Genomic DNA, 22,991 nt, shown 5'->3' on the forward strand with positions numbered 1-22,991 from the left:
GAGAGGTGGAGTTAAAAGAAAGTCACCAGGAGTTTTCAAACTTCTAATGTGTCTGCGCATGTTGCATCTGCAAGAGAGTGACGGCGCTCTACATGTCAACTCATATAGGTAAGAGGCTACTAATACTGCACTAATGCAACTCTCTCAAACAACACAAGGAAAATCACTAATAGTAGTGAATTCCAGTACATTTCTTCAGGTTTTTTCCTGATAATTGTTTAATAAATTGAACTGCCTGACTTGTTTTGAGTTAGGTTTTATGTTTACATTGTTCTACATAATGTGCATAAATCTTCTTTCTGAAAATGGTATCTTTAAAATTTTTTATTTTGTTTATAAGATTGTACAAATTGTAAAATCAATTCATAGATTTGTACTGTGGATAGATGTACCAGAAGAAAACTCAAAATTCAATGTCTTCAAGGAAAGCTGAGCCAAAACCAGAGGTACATTTTGGACATGCATTTTCTTTAAATATTGATCTAAAGGCAATTAGATTACAGTTACAGAGAAATGTACAGCTGGGTTGAATCCCGTTGTCTTTCATTTCTAGTCAGAAACATGGCCCAAGAGGGGTTTGAGGATCAGTTCCGGTGCTGCATCTGTCTGGACATCTACATCGACCCCGTGTCCATCCCATGTGCACACAACTTCTGCCAGGACTGCATTGAAGGATACTGGGACACGAAGGAGACGCCAGACTGTCCACTGTGCAAAAAGACGTTCACTACTCGGCCTAAACTGAAAGTCAACCGGGAATTTTCTAGCATCCTTGAGCTCTTGAAAAGGTACGTACACATCTTCTGAAGCCAATCACTCTGAGATGTGAGTGACTGCTGATTGAATCAATCCACTTTTAAAGGTCAACACAAAGGCAGGAGGAGGACAAGGGGCAAGCGAAAATCCTGAAACAATCCTCAGCACAGGAAGGAGTGCCCTGTGGTGTTTGTAAAAGCTCAGCAGCGGTCAGGTCGTGCATGGTGTGCCTTGCCTCCTACTGCAGTCATCATCTGAAGCCTCACCTGATGGACCCGGCGCTGAAACGTCACCAGCTGACCGACACGACACCCTTTGCCTTTGAGCTGTGTACAGAACACAACAAGCCCCTGACGATGTATTGTAGGCAAGATCGCACGCCTCTGTGTGCAAAATGCAGTGTGAGAGACCACAATCACCACAAGGTCGTCCCCATTGAGAAGCAGAGCCGGAGGATCAAGGTTATTTTTTATTTAAGGGAATTTCCAGCTTGTCTTTCTTTTTTCTGGCCAAAAGGAAATAAAAAATGTCTTGACTTTTTTTTGCCAGACTAAGGCGAGGGACATGAAGGACAACATTGCACAAATGATCCAGATGAGGGAAGGAAAAATAGAAGAGATCCGATATTCCCGAGACATTGGAAAAGTAAGTTCCTCAATTGTTTGCAGATCTGCATTCAAAAAGGAAGAAATTCCTGTATTGGCTTTTCTTCCATTATCTTAATTTACAGAAAATCACATCGAGCGAGATCATGAGGAGTGAGCAGGTCTGCAACATGCTGAAAATTGCCATCGATAAACAGCAAGCCGTCCTCGTCCAGGAGCTCGAAGAGAGGCAACAAGAAGCTGAGAGGACAGCCCGAAAGCTCTTGGAGGAGCTGCGGGGCGAAATCAGCCAACTGCAGACGAGGAGCAGCGAGCTGCAGCACCTGGAGCTCAACAAAAGTCCCATGGACATCCTGCAGGTGAGACTGTAATGTTCTAAATGTATGCTTTCTGTGAGAGTGGGAAACGAGGGTAATAGTAATGGTGTTTTAATAGTCCATTTCCATGTGAAAAGTTAAGACAATACGCTATAGGGCAAATCTATGAACAAAATAAGTTTAAAATAACCTATGAAGCATAATCCACCATAAAACAAAGTCATGTGTGTTGTATGGCAGCAGATCTAAAGTCTGATCAACATTTACCAGCTGGATCTGAGTCTAAACCCATACACACTTCCTGTTTTAGAACTTCCAGTCTTTAAGAAGTCTCCCGCCAGCAAGAGAGTGGTCTGAGGTGTCGCTCAACTCAGAAAGCTGCATGGGAATAGTCAGGAGATGCTTCACTAAACTCGTTGACATCACCCAGGGACTGACAAACCAACTGTCAGCTGAGGGTTGGTGGTCATGTTGCAACATATCTAATAATTCACGAGATTGCTGTGAAAAATACTTTGATATAACATTTTTGCACTCTTTTTTTTCAGAGGAGGAAAAGATGCATCAGCATCAAGGTTCGTTCAAAAACACAAAACATAACTGCTTCAATGAAAGCAGTAAGCCAATTCCAAGGCAATAATGTTTCTGAAAACTCATAATTAATTGTCGATAAATGTTAAATAATATACGAAGGACTTTAAATACCTCACTGTGTTAAAACTGAGGGATTAACATCTGAGTGCATAACAACAGCATGATGTGTTTTCATGACTTGGCTCATTGCGTTTGTCTTCTTACAGTCAGCATCAGTTTTGATTTGGAGACTGCGTCAGGCTGGTTGCTCCTGTCTCCAGACGGAAAACAGGTCGGAATCTTAATAACATGTTTCTACTTGTGAAAAGCAGTGAGGCGTTTTTGTAGTGCAGTCAAAGTCAAAGCCTTCCTTTACAACTTGAATAGCTTAAGCTGAGCTGACAAGAGTTGATGTTTCCTTGTTATTGACGCGACATTTATTGAATTCAGGTGAGCTGCCAGAAGAAGAAGATTCCACGTCCAGACAATGCTCTGCGTTTTGACACCTGCACCTGTGTTTTGGGGAAACAAAGCTTCAAATCTGGGAGATGTTGCTGGGTTGTTCAGGTAGGAGACTCCAAAGAGAAACTATAAACACACTGTATGGACTTAAGCAACTCTCACTGAAGAGTTTCTTACTCAGTAAATCTAAACATTTACAAGACTCGCAGAGAATATGACACATACTTTACTACTTTATTTACTCACGGATCATTCTGTCTTTGTTATTCTCACATCCAAAAGACAGTATAGCTCTATCTATCTGGCATGACTGCCTTTTCACTGTAATATTCGCGCCAAAATAACAAATGTTAAAGGTTAAATGTTAAAGCCGTATAACTAAAATGCTGAATAAGGGTCAAGTGATCATGAATGGGTTTCACTGTTTTCTCTTTCAGGTGGGAGATAAAACAGACTGGGACATCGGCGTGGCCCGCAAGTCGATCAACAGAAAGGGTCCCATCATGGTTCGCCCTGACAGCGGTTACTGGGCAATCTGCAGGAGGAATGGCGGCTACTTGAGCGCCTGCGCCGGCCCCACCGTCACCCTCCACCTCCGGAATCTCCCCCAGAAAGTGGGAGTATTCCTGGACTATGAGGAGGGCACGGTGTCATTCTTCAACCCTGAAGCAGGGACTCACATTTACACTTTCAGCGGGTGCAGCTTCACCGAGCCTTTGTATCCATACTTCAACCTCGGTCCAGAAAAGGACGGGAAAAACGCAGCCCCGCTGGTTATTTGTCCCCTGGAGACTAGTGTCAGGGACGAGCGGCATATAATCCTTCAGTCGGACGTATAATGTGTTCAGCATGTCTATTGTTTTCAAGCCTTATGTCTGGCTTGATCAACCATGCAGATTGATATGACTTCCTCTCAAGATCGACTTTGTGAATAGAGGCATGGGCAAAGACACGAATGGACACGCATGGCAAAGCGCAAAGCGCAAAGCGCAAAGCGTTTCACACAACCTGTTGTATTCACCCATTTACACACACACACTGGTTTTGTAGAAATGTAGAAATGAGGGCAATTAGTTTAAAGAAGGGGACAAATGTGAGCTGGTATTAATTGTGTATTTTGGGGACTGTTTTTTAGTAATACATTGTATTCATCAGTTGTTTGTAAGAGGAGGAGAAATGATGAAGTTGTAATTAAGTGCTGTGCAATTAATCCCTATGGCCCGACATATAGTAAATTACGGAAATAATTTACATTTGACGCTAAGACTGGCATACTACAAAGATAGGTGATGTTAATCCTGATAATGGCTCATTCGCAACACAGTTCACCTTCCATTTCCAAGAAAACAAAACTTAAAATAACTGCCTCCAAAGTCTATTGTTCTTAACTGCAATGAAAACCCATCAACCAAGTATGCTGATTACGTTCAGCAGTTCAATTGTCAGCCAGCCAACTGGTTTTCCACACCTTTATCCTGCAGGTTGGTTTGTGGGTTGGTGTTTATGTTTGACAGTAATTGTGTGTAATTACATATGTTAGACAACATGCATTGTCATTTCAAACACCATATGTCTACGTGTCATTTAATGACAAGTGGAAGTTCCAGAGGCCAACTTCTGAAGTTCTTAAAAGCCTTTTACATTTTTTTTACACTTCTTACACTTCTTCTGTAACCATGTTAATAATGTTATTAGTTTATATTTTTTATATCTTTTTGAAATTCCACCAAATCCTGATTAATTCTGAAAATTTATTTTACTTTCCTAATTAGTTAATGCATTTTGTGTTTTATTACCCATACCTGTACTGTTGCTGTGAACCTCGGAAATGTCCTTTTTATGGGTTGTGTGAAACACATGATGTGTGTGCCTCATCTCGATTAAAAGACTGCGATGTTGTGTTGTGCACCGACGTTTCAATAAACCCAGCTAACAAAACGACCAGTGAGTGCAAAGCGTTGTATGTAAACAAGAACAGGAGGATTTACCGCGGATGAAATAATTAAATATTGTGGGAAAGTCGAGAGTCACGACCGTCACAGACCCGTTCCTTGGTGCGAGGTACCTCAATGGAAGGGTTAGCGGAAAATTGTACCCGGTGGTCACGGTTTCTTTCTGTACCATCCACAACTTTTTCAGTGGGGCCACGCGAAAACCCGGAACCGCAGCTTTACTCTCCCTATTCACACCCTGATCAACATGCACAAGTTTAAAAAAAGAAAAAGAAAAGGCCACATTTACTCACAAAGGACTGAAAACAACAGCTATCAACACTTAAACTTAAAGCTTAAACACTTAAATGATTGTTATTGTATATTTATCGTCATTGTTTGTATATTTCAAAGGCCATAAGTGAATGTGTGTAAGTCAATTTTGTGTTTGTCTCAACATCTGCCCAACTCGGTTTTTGTTAATGGTTCATAAAACTTCCAAAACAAATGGGCTCGTATGCTGAACATACCTGGCGATAAACACCTTTATGGTTCTGCTTCAGATGCGAGACGTTGTCCGTGACAAACGTAGTGTTTGTCTATGAGTCAGTGTGTGATCTGAGGTGAAAGTGGGGATGTTGAGGAGAAAGGAGACACGGCAGGGGGGGGTGAACAGAAGGATGGTGGTGCTGGTGATGTGATTAAACGTCTGCTCGAACACAGGGGGATCCCTGGAACAGAGAGGTGGTGAGAGAGAGGGAGACGGCGAGGGAGAGATGGGGAAGTGAGAGGAAGAGGAGCAGAAATAAAGCTGGAGGTAAGGAGGCAGTCGGGCTCTTGGGATGCTTTAACTTTAACAAGCCCGAGAAGAAGAGAAGGAGCCCATATAAAAAAAAGGTAAGTGATATTCTACAATAGATTTTAAGCATGGTGCAAAGGTGCAAATATTCCTTTGTAGGTGTAATATTAGAGATTAGTGCTGAAGCATTTTTGTGGGTGACGAGTATACTTGTGTCATTTCGGCACATCAGTGGTTTCAAACCTGTAGTAAAACTGGCTGGGAGCAACACAAATCTAATTTTTACTGCTTAACTTGTTTTGATTGTATTAAAAAATGCCTTTTACCTTTCTAGAAAACACAAAAAGAACAAATAAATGGGTGGTCAAACAGTTATTTGACCAAGTATTTTACAGAGGCAGGCATAACTTGATTAATTGTAAGTAAATAAGACTGATTAAAAATCCTAAAATAAGGTTCAGCGCAAAAACACGTAAACAGCTAACTTGATTAAGTCAATTAAAACTACCCGAAATAACTGCTCTACTTATCATGGATTTCAGTAGCTGTCGATAAAAATATCGTTTGATATGAAAACCATCAGGCAATTTGGGATTTAACCAAAACTGACGTGTGCAGTGTGAACATTGATTCAAGCTCTATCCTCCCACTCTTTGAAAACCCCTGATTAGAAAAGTGCTTTCTTGGCTTCAGTCTAAATGTTTGGCCAATCAGAGATCAGGGGGCCTGGTCTGCGGCCTTTTTTTTTTTTTTTTAAGGCATTCTGTGGTGACTCTGAGGAATAAAGTTTAGGGTGTAAAGGAATGCAAAGTGAAACGAGGAAATGAGGGATTAGATTAGTAAAGTCAATGAGGTGAAAGTGTGGGAGTGTTTACCCACAGATGGCCTCTCTGTGGTTGGATTGTGATCGTCCACTGTCCCCCCTCCTGAGTCCAGCTGGCAGCGTTCGCACAGGCCTCCTCCGGGCCAAAGCATTACTTCATCACTTCTGTTTGTTTTGTTCTTAAACACAATCAGTTTGCTATTAATAATCACATTTTTGACTCAGTCTTCTTGATGCAGGGCTTTGAAAGAGGACTCTGCCCAGGTTTTTTTTTGTTTTTTTAGCATGATTTATCACATTTGCATTGCAGCTTTGGCAGTTATTTTAATGTCGACACATATGGGGTTTGTGGCTCAGGAAGGGGGGCTCACTCACAAGGTTCCTGGTCCTTAACCTGCATTGTTTGTTGTAAATGTCCTGTAGGCTGGGGTTAGTGGTTCTGAAGAAAGGAGTTTTTCTTTACTTGCTATCACATTACTGACTGATGGACAAAATATACAGGCAACATGGTGCAGTCTATTCAGTTGTATTGTTATTTTGGTGAGTGTGTTCTTTAAATGTCTGTTAAAATGAGCATGACACATTTTTTAATCATTATAATTAAGTGCGTGGGAAGAGAGGTTTGCAAAATTTTAATAAGGTCTAACTCCATTTATCGTAAGAAAGAAATGAAAAGACAGACAGAAACTGAAAATGATGAATTGATTTTAATAAATACAGAAAAAATATTTTGAAAAACTTTTGTGCACATCGTCTAACCTCCAACTTGCTGAACTGAGTCACAGGATTGAAGTCACTTTGGTTTCTTTTGGTTTCAGTTCCCCACGGCGGTGCTCAGACCTGGATACATACATCTACACCACCCATCTATGCACATCCTCTCTTGGTTGTGATGGAACTCCCCCATCTTGGCCCCAACTAATTGTCCTCACCAGAGACAATCCACCTCCAGCCAGTGCTGACAGAGCTGCTACCGGAGGATTACATCAATTGTCTGATGTCCCGTGACATGAGAGAAACGCCCTGGTTGTTTTCTTCGCAGGTCAGACTATGAACCTCTTGTTAAAGTGAAGTCTGTTCCTCCAGGATACGTCTATTGCTGAAGAGTTGTGGTGATCAAACAAAACCCCCCAAGAAACACCAAGTATGTCCTTTCCGCGTGTTTGTCCACCGGGACAATACGTCACACCTCGCTCCTTCGCTTTGGCTGGACTGCTGCTGCTGGTCCACTGGGCACCTTCTGAGGTCAGCTGCCAGAATGACACTGAGCCAATTGTGTTGGAGGGGAAGTGCCTGGTGGTGTGCGACTCCACGCCGTCAGCAGAGCCGTCCGGTAACGCTCTGGGCATGTCAGTGAGGTCAGGAACTGGTCGGGTGGCGTTTTCGGCCATTCGTAACACCAACCACGAACCCTCAGAGATGAGCAACCGCACCATGACCATCTACTTTGACCAGGTGGGCATCAGGTTACGTGATATATGGTTTTTCCACCACAACCAACCATAGTTACACCAAGTTCACCACAACATTGGTTAACACCTGTTTTAAACCATATTCTCTCCAACCATTGATTCAATCCACATACAGTACATCCACTGCTCTTTGTTGAATCTCACCCAAGAAGACTAGGGAAATAAATCTTTGTGTACACCAAACTCGTTTTTTTTTTTTTTTTTTTATGCCACTGAGCCTCATGAGCAGAAAATAATTAACAGAATTGACTGTATCCTAGTGAATCTGGTTTTATTGCTCGTATTAATTTTATCAGTTTTCAGGAAGTCTGACTAAGCACATTACAAATTTGATTGATTTACAAATTTCAAAGAGCACAAAACACACAATTTCTTCAGCCCACTGTTTATGACAATAACTTGTCATTATCCGTGTTTTGTTTTTTTGTGATTCATGCTGTTTATGTTTGTGTGTTTATGCAACATTCTACATCTTGGTTTCCATACACTGACCGGACATCAAAGAGGAGCATTTGAAGTAAAAATAGGAAGCTGCTTCACTGGTTAAGAGATTCTTGTTTACTTGTTTTGTCTTGTGTTCCTGACAAGCCTGATGCCTGAAGCCTGACACACTGATCACGTTGTTTCTGCGAATCCCTGCTGCGTCACACTGACAGTCACACCCACTTCCACCATCATATGAATGCCGGAACCTCCTGATTGTGAAATACGCCTTTTAAATGTTACTTCCCTGTTGGATGCGTTGAGCGAGTTAGCAAAGCTACCCGGAACAGCGTGACGTGTGGGGTTCTCTGACGAGAGGAAATATTCATTTCATTTATTTTCTGACAACATACTATGCTGGGTTGTGTTGCTCCAATGTGATAATGACAATAAGGCTGATTTGGGACGCTAAAAATCAATATGGGAAAAGTGCAAAGTGATGCTGATCTGGTTTTTAGCCCTTCGATTTGTGTTTTTGTTTTGTTTTGTGTTTTGTGTGAACGAGAACAGTTCAAATTTAGATTGGTTTAAATTGGATTTTGAAGTAAATGTTCTTCACCACAACCGACTCACTAGTGAAAAATTACAAGTGAGTAATTGTTGTCAATTGCGCCTTGAAATTGATGGACGGATTAATTTTTTAAATGGATGTGCTTAGGAAATGTGAAATATTAAGCAGCAGAAGTGACCCGGCTTTGATATTTCTACCATGAGACACAGAAATGAGATCATAAACACACTCAATCACGTCCAGGTCAGGATTCATCATGCAGCACATGCAGTGCAAAACACATAGACCTGACTTACTTTAGATATGAAGGATTAAATACACTTTCAATCGCATTATCAAGATTTGTTGGTCTGATTTCAAGAACTTCCATTTTTATTCATTATTTAGGTGCCGGGAAAACCAAATGACGTCCATTAATGATTCATGTCCATTCAGATATTTCAGTTTTGGTACAATGTTGGACTCTGCATTGGTTAAATTTCTTTCCCTACTTCTCACTCTCCTTCCTTCTCAGATCTTAGTGAATGTCGGCAGCCACTTTGATCCAGCGAGGAGTATCTTTGTGGCACCCAGAAAAGGAGTGTACAGTTTCAGCTTTCATGTTGTTAAAGTGTACAATCGGCAGACGATACAAGTAAGACCACCACCTCAAGAACGCAGTCGTTTTCACTCTATCGTTCTACTCACGGATACAAGATTTAATTTCTTACTGAACTAAATTTCTTGCAAATATAGTCTATTGTTCCACTTAATGTCTCTGAAATGTCGTCCTTCTCAGGTGAGTTTGGTTCTCAACGGCTGGCCTGTGATCTCGGCCTTCGCAGGCGACCAGGACGTGACCAGGGAGGCCGCCACCAACGCCGGGCTGGTGATGATGGAGAGAGGCGACAAGGCTTACCTCAAACTGGAGAGGGGGAACCTGATGGGAGGGTGGAAGTACTCCACCTTCTCCGGGTTCCTGGTGTTCCCCCTGTAGGGCCGGTCGAGGTGCGGATCGAGGGGAACGACACCCGTTCTTTTTTTTAGTGGAGAAGTGGGTATAAAGTCAAAGTTGTTGCTTTTCAAGACAAAGAAGCAGATTAGCAAACACATGCTATTGTTTGCAAAAGGAGATGCTTCACTATGTGTATCAGAGGATCGGGTGATTTCACTTTGCACCAAATTATCCTGAATGTTTTCATCTCCATTGCACTTTTCTGGCTTTTCATCTGTGAACTTGTAGACTGTAAAGTGTCATCTGTGCTTGCTTGCACCAACTGTCAAAGGTTTGTTACTTTTATTTAATGCATGAAAAACAAAGTGGCAAATGTTTGTGGGATTAAAAAAAATTACTCGGTCTATTGTTTGCCTTCATTTAATAATATGTCATTTGAGCTGTCTTTCTGATGCTGTGGAGCAACCAAATCACGTTTGACTTATTTTATGCCATAAGTACCATTAATTATATAAAAGTACATGATATTACTATACAAAGTTGTATATGTATAAATATTTGTACATAGCTATAAATGTACTTAATTTACCCAGAATTGTAGTCAAGTTTAGTTAAATTGGTTTTTTTTATACCTGTAGTTTTTTTTTATAAGCATTTTCTTTTCTTCAGTTCAGGTAATAGACTTTTTTCAAAAAAATTTTTTTTACCACATTTCAATGGTGTTCTCCGCTCCAGAAATGTCATCCCGAGGGTGTTGGATGACGTGTCTTTTCCAAAATTTTCTTTATAGCAATTTTAACCATGTTGTGTTGTTTTATCTGGTTTCAAACATGCAGGCAAATCAACAATTTTGACAGTGCAAGAAAATAACTTTCCATAAGGAATGAAACTATAAACAAAACTATTTCTCTGTGCAATTCTAAATACTTCTCTTTATATTGATTCAGGATATTTAGGCACTTGGTATTTGCTATTTGATTCATAAGTTTTAGAGTCCTGCCGAAAAATATTGGGTCAAACAGGTTCTTTGTATCTTTATTCTTTAATATTAACCTTGCAAAGTTTGTGCATGTTCTGCGAATTGTATATATGTTAACAGGAGAATGAGAAAACAAGCAAATAATCTACTTAATGTCCTGTTTATATTTATATTAATAACATTAGTAAGAAACATGATAGCACACATTTGTTAGGTTTAAACTCTGACCCAATTAGTCAAGTGGAAGTAAAGAGTCGGTGAACTCGGTACAGTGAAAACTAAAAACACATCATAGTTCCTTTTTGATCAGGTTCATGCCATTGGTCCACAGGAACACATTGCAGAGAGTAAAAGAGACAAAGAAAACCCATTTTAAATAGATGTTTTTTCCTATATTTGTCAGGAATAGCAGTCATAATAAAGCACTGAGATAAAGAAGTGAATAGCAAATTGTAGCAGGATGCTGCAGTGAAAGTTGCTGCTATGAATACAACATCACTTTAGCATCTGGTAAAAACATGCACTACTGTCAGGACTGTAGAGAACCTGGGGGAAAACACAGACTTTTACAATTGGAAGACAAATATTTGTAAATTCACTCTTTTTCAAAAGGAATTTCAAATTGTTTATCATAGGCATTACATTTGAAAACATGCTTAATTGTATACTGCCATTGCTACTTTAGAATAGGTAGAAAGCTTGCAGAAAAAGAGTGACCTAAGTGGATGTTCACCACCAGTAGCTTGAGGAAAAACACTGTGGAAGACAGGATTTGAATTATTTTAATTTTTTGTTTAAGAATTTTTTTTTTTCTTCTTTCCATTTCTTAGGTGTTTTCTTAGTTGCTAGTTTTTGTATTCAAACTGTGCTGTGTGTGGCCTCCAAAATAAAATGAGTTATGGCTTCCGATAGCTATAAGAGGGTGGTTTACAATCAAAAACTAAAAATAGGACTGATAAGAAACTAACTACAAATCTTTTTTCAATGCATACACTTGAGCACAACATTTGCAGCACATCTTTCTGGCGACTAAACGCTTACTGGACGTCCTTGGTTAATTGCTGAAGTGAGAGTGTCCTCCAAAGCACCTCTATTACTCGTATGCTCTATAAATCACTGGAGCAAACAGACGGATGTTCTGAAAATAGGGGGCATCCCTGCTGTTTGCCCCAAGAGAAGTATTAAGAGTAACAGAGGGTCCACACTTATGTCACTGACCAAAAACAGTGTCTGTATGAATGTACTTAAACAGGTACCTATCAGGATTGTGGCACAATCTCTGTTATTAAAAATGCAGCTTTTCTGTCGAGATCTTAAACAATATATGCATCCAAGGCTGAGTTTGTCGTCCCCGCTGACGCACAGCCTCTCCCGGCGGTAGATCCGGAGGCAGATGGAGGATTGGCAACAACAGGAGGGAACCGGTGCCAGGAACCTGCTGCGTTCACAACGGACCGTCACAACAGATTAGTCTCAACGTTCCGGTGCACAGCGGAGGCCTGTGTTAGCACTTTAGATAGTCGTGTCTGAAGTAGAAAACAATGTGAAGGGAACAGTTTGGCTCCAAAAGCAAGAAAAAAAAAAGTAGCCGCAAAGTCAAAAACTAAATATCAAACACCTGTAACCAAGGAAGTGTAACGGATAGTATTTGTTCTCACATTAATAGTACAGATTCATAGTTTTTAATTCAGCGTTAGAGCCATTTGAGGTTATTTCCAGTCACTGATACACCACTCAGGAGTGCCACCTACTGACACTTTATATTCATCAACACACAACTCAAGCAGTACTGCCAGCATCACCAACCGATGATAAAACACACACTTTTTAAAACTCATTTTTATTGCAAATTTATTGTCTGATGCCTCTGACCATTTATTTATTACTTTTTTACCATCAGGTTTTCTAACCACATCTTTAATCCAGCTTTATTTTGATCAGTTTGAACAATCTCTTACATATGTTCTTGTTAGATTTTTTTTATATATCTGTTTTATTTAATTGTATTTTCAATACTTTATTTATGTTATGGTGCTGACTCATCGTTTTGCTTCTGTGAAACTGATTCTCAATAAAAAAAACAAACAAACAAAAACAAAGAAGAAAATCCAAGAAAAAAGTCTTGTTCTAACAGTTCTAACTTTTAATTTGTTTTGGGGGTTTTTGAGCTCGGTGAAATGGTAAATGACTGAGGTGTTCACAGTTGTTCTACAAATATCAAGAATTAAAAAAAAAACAACCTACCGTAATAAAGTCAAGAGCGCTTCTCATTCCAATGTTAAATCTTTCATCTTCCTGACTGCAGTTTGATCAGGATTCTTATTTAACATTTAAATAAAATGAAGAAAATTTGTGAGTTTTTAATCATCGGACCTTTTCTAAACTTAAAAAAAAAAAAAAAATCCATTTAAGTTTGCCTATCTCTCTTCATGCATCCATTTGGTATTAAAATGTTCCATAATCCATTTGAAAAGTTTTGCTACATTCATTTATTCTACTCTCCTTTTAGTGGTTTCATAAATACAATAAACATCGATACAGTTAGTCTTTTTTTTTTTTTTTTTATAATAATGATAATTCAGCACTGAATATCCTAGAATATATAAAAATTACACATCTTACCTCACATATATATCTTGTTTACTGACACAACTTCATAGAAATCTGTTTGCTCTTTGACAAGTAGTTTTCAAAACATCAAACCTGCAAAGAGATTTACTGACTTTCAAGTGCACATTGTGCGATTAATAGACAGTCTGCTATTGAGGCGACAGTCTTGGCACCGGATGGCGATCTGGCAATGTGACAGTAGTTATCTGCTGACCACAGTTGGTGAAACATCCACAACCACATGACTGGGGTTGGCTCAGCTTAATAACGCTGACGAGGCAAATTGTGAAGGGTAATGTTTTATTGGCTGTTGTAAAACATTGACAAAAAAATAAAAGCTGTGGAATAAATATATATTGAGAAGGGGATTTGAATGCACGGATGCAACTGGAATGCTGCCTTATTTTTTTTAAACAAAGCAACCCCACCACCACTTGACCCACCCACCCCCACAAACACACTCAACCCCCCGCTCATCCCCAGAAAAATCCATTTGTAAACTCCTGTGCCTCACTGTGGCGGTGGGCGGTTGATTCTGGACGGGGCTGTTTGGTGTCGCCGCCTCTCGCCTCGGTCCACGGTCACGATGTGCATGGTATTGTTGTTGCCTAGTTGAAACCCTTCCACGTTCGAGAAATTCATGGTGACTCGCGGTGACGAAGAGCGGCTGTGGGACGAGTTCGGGCTGGAAATCTGACGCTGTGGACGGAAGAAAGAAAGTACATTTGTAGAGAGGTGCTGTGATCCTGAGAAGGAAATGAAACCCAAACAGAGGCGTTTAGAGCAGAAGCTCACTTGGATCTTGATCTTCAGTAGGAATACAGAGTGTGAAAGTGCTTCCCGAGTATCTGCAATGCCTCTGAGCCTGTGTTTGGCACATTCTCTTGTCTTTTCTTTTTGAGTAGTAATCTCGGAGGAGGAGGGGTGGGCTGGAACATGACCTGTGCTACTACCTACTTTCGCCTGATGTAAAAGTTTTCTGTTCCCGTTTGGCTGTAATTTGGATGTGAATCACTCAGTTCTTATTTTTGTATTTATCAGATTTCCTCACACATGCACACACTGATCAGCCTGATAAGGTTTGTACTTTGTCTTGTTCATGTTGGTGAATATATATGTCTTTATTTAACTCATTCTAAGATGTGTGTCCCTCTGCAATAAAAAAAAAACAAAAAACTTTTTAGGTAATTTGAGACACAACATTCATACATTACATTCATACTGTCATTATTCATGTTTAGTTTCTTGTGTTTTTTTTGTGAGATTCTGACTGTCTCATGTTTCAGGCTCCTTGATTTCTCCTCCTTGTGTCTGATTGCTGTTCCCTGCCTGATGTGTTTCACCTGTGCCTGAGTGTGTGATTGTCTGCACCTTGTGGCAGCAGCTTATATTGTCGGCGTGTTCTGGTTGTTGGCCCATCTGAGTTTCTGTTGTTTGTGTTCCAGAGTTTGGAACTTTCCAGCATCTCTTCAATAAAGATGAGCTTCTGCTCCACCTTACTGTGGCATCTTCAGTCTTCTGAGCCAAACTTAACACTTATAAAAGCAAGAGTATGTTTATTTCACTGTCGTGGCAGTGACCCTATTTATTAGCCAACACATTTCTTCCTGTTTCTTTCAATGAACTATGATCAAATTGATGTAACTAAAATTTGAGTGACTTGCTGCCTTTAGGAGATTTCAATCATGAATCACTCCGACTTTACTTTAAAATGTTCAAACCATTAATTGTGATTTGGATGGATGGTTTGCCACGCCAGTGTGGGGGATGTGACGCCACAACCCATCCCCAACACAAAACTCCCGATGTTCACACACTCCCTCTTCAACACTGTGTGCATGTGCTCCGAAGTCTCTGTTTTACAGTGAGAAGGGAATTTCACCTTCTCACAGTGGGTTTGGACAGCAGCTCCGAGGAGCTCTGCAACAGCAGTGATGGGTTTGATGAAACCTTCGCTATTAATTTCTTAAAGTAAATTTTTATCCGCGCAATTAGTGCCAAAAGTAGTGCTGATAAAGTAACTAAAATGCATCATTCACAAAAGCACATCTGGCTATTTCCCCCATCAGTCTTGTTTTTTCTCTTCCAGCTCCTCACTGAGAAAGTGTAGTGATTTAATTCCCAGCTCAGGTTTTATATCCTCCTGTGGAAAATATCAGATCCGAAACAAAACAATGAATTGATTACGTGGAAGTGTGTGGAGCGCCCGTGGATTTTCTGTGGCGAGCCTGGAGGGATCTTCTTACTCAAGTCGGAGGTTTCTGATGAATGAACGGGTTGAACAGAAGGGTTTTCCAGGCTCTTCTGCTGATAAGAAAACATTCTTTGAGGTTGAGATGGAGGAGAGTCTGAAAGGAGAAGACGTTGATCAGAAAAGACATGGCTGCTAAGATCGTTTGCTTGTCTCACTCATGCTCTAGAAAATTGTGCTGCTGACATTTAGCAGTTTATCCGCTGCTTCACCACAAGCTTCCTTCTTACCTTTGCAACGGAGACGATTTCCAGGCAACCCCCCAGCCATTTCCTGCAGTGAAATGAAAGAAAACAAAAAAAAGATTGGCCTTTTTAACAGCTATGGCCTAGTTTCCATCACCAGACCTGCTGGTGTTGGTTCAGAGGATTAAAGGTATAACTCAAAAAGAGAAATTATCAAAATGCGTAAAAATTATGGTATTCATGCAGTTCGGTATTTCACTGCATTTCACTGAAACTGCAAATGAGTATAAGATGTAGAGTCTAGGAAAAAAAAAATCAAGAACAATTCGCTAAAAATGTCCTGTTCTATTGAAATGCTCAGTTTACAACCAATGAAATGTTTATTTTTTTTCAAAGTCAATGCATGAACTAACCTTTAAAAAGTTACAATGTTGCTATAAGATGCTTTATTTAAACTACTTTACTGTACATTACTGACACAATTTGCATCAGAGTGAGGAAATGTCTGCTTCACGATGGTGGCTGACGATTCCTGTAAGTTTTCGGTTTTCCTGTTTTTTGTTTTATCACACTGATGTAATGCTCCTCCTGTGAAAATGTTCCTTTTTGGCAACAACCAAACACAGGGGAATTGTTCATTTTTAATCTCTAAAAGATCCTCCTGTGACTCCTTATATGTCTTTAGCTTTAAAAAAAATGATTTTGATTTCAATCAATTTCAGCAAAGCTAATGGGATATTTAGGTGCTTTTTGCATCTGGATACTCTGTTAAAGACACATATAAAGTTCTTAAAAACACAGTCTCTCTGCGAACACTCATTTTATTAACTTTTCCATTGATTAAGGACCAGGGAGCCTTGCTCTTGGTAGGGGGAAACGTTCTCAACCTCACCTGAACAGGCGAGGGTCCCGTCGGCACGTTACTGTAAGAGCACTCAGCTCTGGCACTTCCAGGTCCTGTTGGAACATTCGTTCACAGAAATGTCACCCCAAATAAGTTTCCACCTCTGAAATAAATAAACTCAGACATCCCCGATAATCAATATTGTGTCTTAAACTACAAAATGAATTCTATTATTTTAAATAGTGCCCAAAAACCATTTGAATGCCTTGAGAAAATCCCATGTTTGTATGCTTTTATCGCAAATCGATTTCCCGTTTGAGTATCCACAAAAAAGAAGATCCATTAGAGACTCAAAATAAGAAGAAATAACATGTCAATTGGTGAGCCTTAGAGGTACAGTTATGTACACTGCATCCAGAATGTATTCACAACACTTCAATTTTTCCACTTTTTGTTATGCCTTATTCCACAATGGATTAAGTTAGAATTACTCAAAATTCTACACAAGATACATCTGGCTGGGCCACTCAAGAATCTATGCACTTTGCTGCATTAATCTTTTCCTCCATCCTGCCTATCCTCACACTCCCTGCTGCTAAAAAAAAAAAAAAAAAAACATCCCCATAGCATGATGCTGCCACCACCATGCTCCACTGTAGGGATGCTATCAGCCTGCTGTCCTCCGAACACGACGTCTGGTGTGATCAACAATGTCTCATCAGACTTGGTTGTCCTTCAAGAAGGTTCTCCTGGTTCTACTGACACATTACACAGAACAAATTAAACTATTCAAGATATTAAAAAAGAAACTGACCCGAAGACCACGGAAGATGGAGCCCTTGCTTCTGCTCTGTTGCTTGTTTTTCTTTCTGGAAAGAAGAAGTGAAAAACGGAATCAGGCTGTGATGTAAAACTGGAAGGAAATATAATGCTGTGTCATGTCGGACATTTACCAGTTTGGTCAGCACTTCATGGACGGCATCATCAATTCCACGTTTATGTTTCTCATACAGTTTTTCTGTCTCAGTTGTGCAATCTGCAGAACAAAGAGAGATTGAATGTTTTGACAGACATCAGTGACCGCTGCAAGCGTCATTTTCCACGTGAGTTTGACATTTAACTAAGGTGCAAACATGAGACCGCTGTATCACATGTTACATGTGTTAATACAGAGGTATGACTCCAACTCAGGGCGAACTCAGGAGATTTATTACAGGATTTTACTTGTCACAGCGAAAATGAAACTGAAAAAAGTGTAATTTTTCTGGAACAGAAGTAAACATTTTGAGGAAAAACTTCTAAAATGACAACATACAGAAAGTCAAAATGTGAAAACGTATTCTTACGTCAAGAGTAAAATCTAATATTGAAATTATAGCGATCTGAGAAATAACCTGAATGTGCTGAATTTTTTTTTGAAATAATATATTTAATTAAAAAAAATCTAAATATTATCAAAACGTTTACAGTTCAACAAACAATTAAGAGAATTTAGAATCAAATTTTATATTTATTGATCATTTATTATATCACAATTTGGAAAATGAAGCATAAATGAGGAAAAAATATCAAAAAGTAAAACAAATAAAACTCAATACAAAAAGTTTCAATACAAAATAAAAAAAAACCGTTAAATACATCAACTAATTACACTCAAAATTCTGCACAGAATTGCATTTGTAGTTTATTCTGTTAATTTCATCGGTCAGACTTAGATTTAAATAACAAAACAAAAACTAAAAGTGTAAATTACACATATTTTGTGCTTTCTACCATTTTTCAGTCATTAAATAAGTTTTACTTCTTATATAAAATGTTCATGACAGTACACCGTAACAAAATGTGAGAAATACACGGGTCAGAAGTGAAAACAGCACAAACTGCAGGAAAAGGAGGGCGTTTTCTCACCCCGGGAGGAGGGGCGCTGGTCGGGTGAGGTCGCCCAGCATCTCCTCATGAGCTCTTTCAGTTCTTCCAGTTCTGCCAGTCCTTCACGACAATCAATTTCATCCAGTGACGGTCGGTCCCCCTTTGGTATTCGAAGCCGCACCATATCAGAAATCACACCTGCAGAGGACGGAGGATTAAAATGGGTGTTGTGTTCACATCTGTATAGTTATATCACTATTAATTTTTTTAATAGCTTGCGAAATCTAGTCTCTTCAAGTGTGGTTCATATTTTACATCGTCGTTCGACTCTGCATCAGTTCCCCTCCTAAACTTAGTTTTCAGTATTTTCTGTTGCCGAGTTGTCACGTCTCATCCTGTCTTGTGCATCTCTTTCCAGCTTGTCTGCGTGGCTTTGCGCCCAGATGAAGTTGAATCGACTAATAGATTCTGCCAACATATCAGATCTTGAGTTCACTGATAAAGTTTCTCTATGTTAGAAGCTTGCTGAAAACTGCAAAAGGCTCCAGTTCAAGAGGTCAGGTGTTTGAACTCAGGCCATTTTTCCAGCACGTGCGTCGTGACGTCACTTACGTTCATACGGTTGTTTCCCTGTTGCAGTGGACCACAGCAGGATACTGTAGCTGAAAGAGAGACAGGGAGGATTACAAACCAGCGTCAGTGTCAGGTTGCCTCTCAGAAATCTGCGGAAACATGGCGGGCACACCTGGTTTCACCAACAAGGAAAAAATGGGACACCATCAGGAAGAAGTGGAATATGCCTTATTCTGTTTTGAAGAATGTGATTCTAAATTTCAGTTGAAATGTCCCTCTCTATGCCGTTTTTTTACATCAATAATTGTGCCAAAATGTCATGAGTTCAGATGTCGCAATTTATTAAATATGTGTGTCTGAAAGTATAGTCAATAATGTTAAGTGTTTCGATTTTGTTTCACCTGTGATCTAAGATTAGCATTCGGCTGTTTAGAAGTTAAAAAGATGCAACATTTTGAGCAGCGCCCCGCTACCTGTAGATGTCGGCGGCCCGTGTGGGAGAGTATGATGTGCAAAACGCCTCAGGTGGCATGTAGCTGAGGGTTCCTGCCTCATTTTCAGCATCTATCTTGGAAGATCGTGGCATGCTGTGATAAATCTTGGCCAGGCCAAAATCTGTAAGCTAGGGAGAAAAGGGATGAGGGGGGGAAAAAAGAAAAAATCTCAGAAAGTTTAAACAACAACTTTTCATAAGACCAGGTTGTCTATCACAGGGAGTTCAAGTCTTTCCATTACTCTTCTGACAAAAGACCAATCTTTTGTAGCATTTCATCAAAGCTCACCTTAGCGTTGAGGGAGTAGTCCAGCAGCACGTTGCTGGGCTTCAGGTCCAAGTGCAGCATGGCCGGAGTTCGACTGTGGAGGAAGTTTATTCCCAGGGCCACCTGATGAGCCAGTCTGAAGAGCAGAGGCCACGGTGGCGGTTTTTGTAAAGCTCTCTGTCGGACAAAGGGAAGATTGATTGTTGTAGTTACAGTCTGGTCAAGCAGACATTTGTTCCACTCTATATACTGTACAATGAATTCCATGAGGGTATTTGTGTGTGGCATCCATTCAACTTTGAGCAGGAATGACTTCAATAAACTTCAATGACAGAATTCTAGCTATTAGAGAATAATTAAAGACATACTCCCCAAAGCTCTCACAGACCTGTTAACCATGTTTTCTTCAGAAATGTCAATAGAACCAAACGTATACCTCTATTGAAGTGTTATTATTATTATTATTGTTATGATTGTTCTTGTTCTTGTTCTCATCAATTGTGGTTTCATCTAACACACATCTCAAGGTTGGTGCTATCAAGCGTCTTCTTCAAAAGCTCACTATTGATCCAAATGTTGAATAAGTTCCAGACCTATACCCCTTCAATTCTAAAATCCTGGGATATAAGAGTTACTTAGGATCTTCTCACGGCCTCAGACAAAAGATTGGCCTCTGTACTCGTCCTGTTAGATTTCGGTTCTGCATTAAATAATATTGATCATAACATCCTGCGACAAAGACGGTAAAATATCATTGGGATTAAAAGTACAGCACAAATCTGGTTTTGATCATATTTATCAAACAGATTCCAGTCTTGAGCTCAGATTAAAGCCAACCATGGAATTCCAGGTTCTCTGTTAGGACCCATAGTTTTCATAATAGACATGGTTCCTGTAATAAATATCATTATTACACAATCCATTTGTTAGCATCCACTGCTATGCAGAAAATACACAAATCTATTCATCAATGAAACCACAATGATACTGATCCATTTGTCAAACTTGAGAATTTTCTTCATAATATATGTTTCTAAAATAAAACAGAAATCGGCCCCAAACTTTTTAGACACAATTTGTCTAAACATAAAATAGGACTGGATAGACAATCAGTATGTCATATTGTTTACCTGCATTAAGTCCAGCGATCCTCTTTCCATAAACTCCATGACCAGACCAAGAGTTGTTGGAGAATTCGTGGAGGGCAGCTGACCCTGGAAAACCCCAAGGACCTGAATAACATACGGGCTGCTCCCCTGGCGCATCATTTCGACTTCTCGTAGCAAAGACGAACCATTCCTGTGTATTAATTGGTCCTGACAGTGACTTACAGTTTGGTTTTTTTAATAAGCAATTCAAACAAACTCTTAATAAATACTCACCCATCATCATAACGGAGAACTTTGATTGCCACATCGCAACACCAGTCAAGATGTCGGGCTTTGTAGATTTGTCCAAAACCACCAGAGCCAATCATGAGGCAGTTCTTCAGGTGAGAGTTATTCACCATTTCTGGTTTAAAGCGGCGCCAATCCATTATTTACTGAAAAAAATATTACTAAATCAGTGCTAAAACAGTTGTTTCCTACAGGGTTAGCACCAGACACAGCTTTATTCTTAGGGGCTGTAATTAGTAAACTACATTAACTGACATATGGGTGCCAGTTATCAGAACGTGGACAATAAACCAATGAAAAAAATCTTAAATGGTGAACTAGTCAGCAGGTGGGTATAACCTCGTAATAACACAGGAACCGACTAGATATATTGGCTGCAACACGGGTTAGAGTCCGACTTTGGGTGTGTACATCTTCCTCAGGTTTATTCCCGTATAAACACACCCTGCTATCAACAAAAAGCAGGAACTCTTTACCTGTGAATTCACTGCGGTGTCGCTCGATTAAAATCCAGAAGAAATGCAAACCAAACAAAGGACGAGGTGGATTCCGCAGGTGAAGGAATTCCTGTTGTTGTTTTCTCTCTAAAGATAATCATGACAACATCTTGTATGAATGATACAATTATTTAAAAATAAAAAAAAATAAAAATCTCTGACACTTGTACATAAGGTGAACAAGACAGGACAAAGACCATGAAAACACAAAAGAGGCTCCATTAGTGTTGTGTCCTCTGAGGACGATTCAGACTTACAGTGGGATGATCATAGCAGCGGATAGGAACAATTATTAACACTCAAGGTACAAATATTGACAAATGTGATCTGTTTCAATAATAATGAGGATGATAATGACCACAACTACAATACTATTAAACCCTTATCCACACTTGCTGACAAACATGTATGTGTGTATGTAAAAAATGTAATTCATCGTGACTTAAAGTTAAATGTACATCCATTTAAAACATTAATGGTCACTTTTTTCATTCTTTCATGATTTATACTTGTAGTTAAGCAAAGATTAGGAGTACTTTTGCCCGGTCTAATACACAAGCTTTACACTTATAGCTACACACACTTCAGGAAACCACAGCCTTTGTTGTTCAAAGACACACAACACAATCCAGAGAGTCGACAAGGTAGAAAGATCTTTACTATTCTGGAAATAATGACACACTATCTCTGTCACGTTTTGTCCACAAACTGAATCCCGTTTAAGACGGTCAAAATGACAAACAAACAAAACAACAGTCTGGTAACACCTATTGAAACTCACCGTCAGGGATCTGCTTGTGTTTCTCATCATTGAAGCAGACAGACTGAAGTTGAGAAGGACAAGGACTTCTTCCTCATTCACTGACTGTATTAATGAAAGCAGAAGTGAAAGCTTGCAGCTTCGACTTCTCCTCCCTCCAGCAAATCTCTAATCCACTTCTGCTAATAGGTTGGTCAAAGAGTTTTCATTAATCAGCATCCCATCCTTGTATGATTCATCAGACGTCATTATCAGTAACCTGACATTATTTATCATTTTGCCTTTTTTGAAAGGTCAAGTTCTAATTTGAACCAAAAGAGGGCGCTCAAACACCCTGTCATGTGAATTCCCATAAATGGGAAGTTTCTGCTAAATCACAGTGAACCTGCATGGAGAGGGAGGGAGGGAGGGAGCGCCACCCTACCACTGATTGAGAATCAACATTTCAGGGCAAAATGGGCAAAATGCCTCCAAGCACTGCTCCCAATACGATGAGAATGTTGCCTGTTTGTTTGTAAATTAACTTTACTCAATGTTTTTAAAAATCTATATGTTATCGTAGTTACTTATTCCTATCTTGTACAAGTAAATATGTATTG

The 22,991-nt window shown here is 39.7% G+C and overlaps 3 protein-coding genes across 3 annotated transcripts; 2 read left to right on the forward strand and 1 right to left on the reverse strand.

The window, feature by feature from the left end:
- Nucleotides 1-60: 60 nt before the first annotated feature.
- Nucleotides 61-4,599, forward strand: LOC308147285 (E3 ubiquitin-protein ligase TRIM21-like). Its single transcript, XM_080519392.1, has 11 exons — nucleotides 61-108; nucleotides 370-446; nucleotides 554-788; nucleotides 863-1,217; nucleotides 1,306-1,401; nucleotides 1,487-1,720; nucleotides 1,989-2,136; nucleotides 2,227-2,253; nucleotides 2,479-2,543; nucleotides 2,702-2,818; nucleotides 3,151-4,599. Exons 3-11 carry the CDS (start codon nucleotides 562-564, stop codon nucleotides 3,550-3,552), a joined length of 1,671 nt encoding a protein of 556 aa, XP_080375518.1. The 5' UTR covers nucleotides 61-108; nucleotides 370-446; nucleotides 554-561; the 3' UTR covers nucleotides 3,553-4,599.
- A 2,813-nt stretch (nucleotides 4,600-7,412) lies between these two features.
- Nucleotides 7,413-9,708, forward strand: LOC308147286 (cerebellin-1; the record flags this gene model as incomplete). The annotated part of the gene is made up of 3 exons (XM_080519393.1): nucleotides 7,413-7,721; nucleotides 9,247-9,366; nucleotides 9,511-9,708. 3 exons carry the CDS (start codon nucleotides 7,413-7,415, stop codon nucleotides 9,706-9,708), a joined length of 627 nt encoding a protein of 208 aa, XP_080375519.1.
- A 4,020-nt stretch (nucleotides 9,709-13,728) lies between these two features.
- Nucleotides 13,729-22,487, reverse strand: ripk3 (receptor-interacting serine-threonine kinase 3). Its single transcript, XM_080519428.1, has 14 exons — nucleotides 22,414-22,487; nucleotides 21,612-21,719; nucleotides 21,121-21,281; nucleotides 20,869-21,037; nucleotides 19,760-19,915; nucleotides 19,451-19,599; nucleotides 19,017-19,066; nucleotides 18,444-18,602; nucleotides 17,489-17,571; nucleotides 17,350-17,404; nucleotides 16,584-16,648; nucleotides 15,737-15,779; nucleotides 15,443-15,603; nucleotides 13,729-13,954 (listed from the first exon to the last, which is right to left on the reverse strand). The coding sequence occupies exons 3-14, from the start codon at nucleotides 21,273-21,275 to the stop codon at nucleotides 13,766-13,768; spliced, it is 1,434 nt and encodes a 477-aa protein (XP_080375554.1). The 5' UTR covers nucleotides 21,276-21,281; nucleotides 21,612-21,719; nucleotides 22,414-22,487; the 3' UTR covers nucleotides 13,729-13,765.
- Between the last annotated feature and the right edge of the window lie 504 nt (nucleotides 22,488-22,991).

Source organism: Blennius ocellaris (assembly GCF_963422515.1).
Source record: "Blennius ocellaris genome assembly, chromosome: 23".
Lineage (NCBI taxonomy): Eukaryota > Metazoa > Chordata > Actinopteri > Blenniiformes > Blenniidae > Blennius > Blennius ocellaris.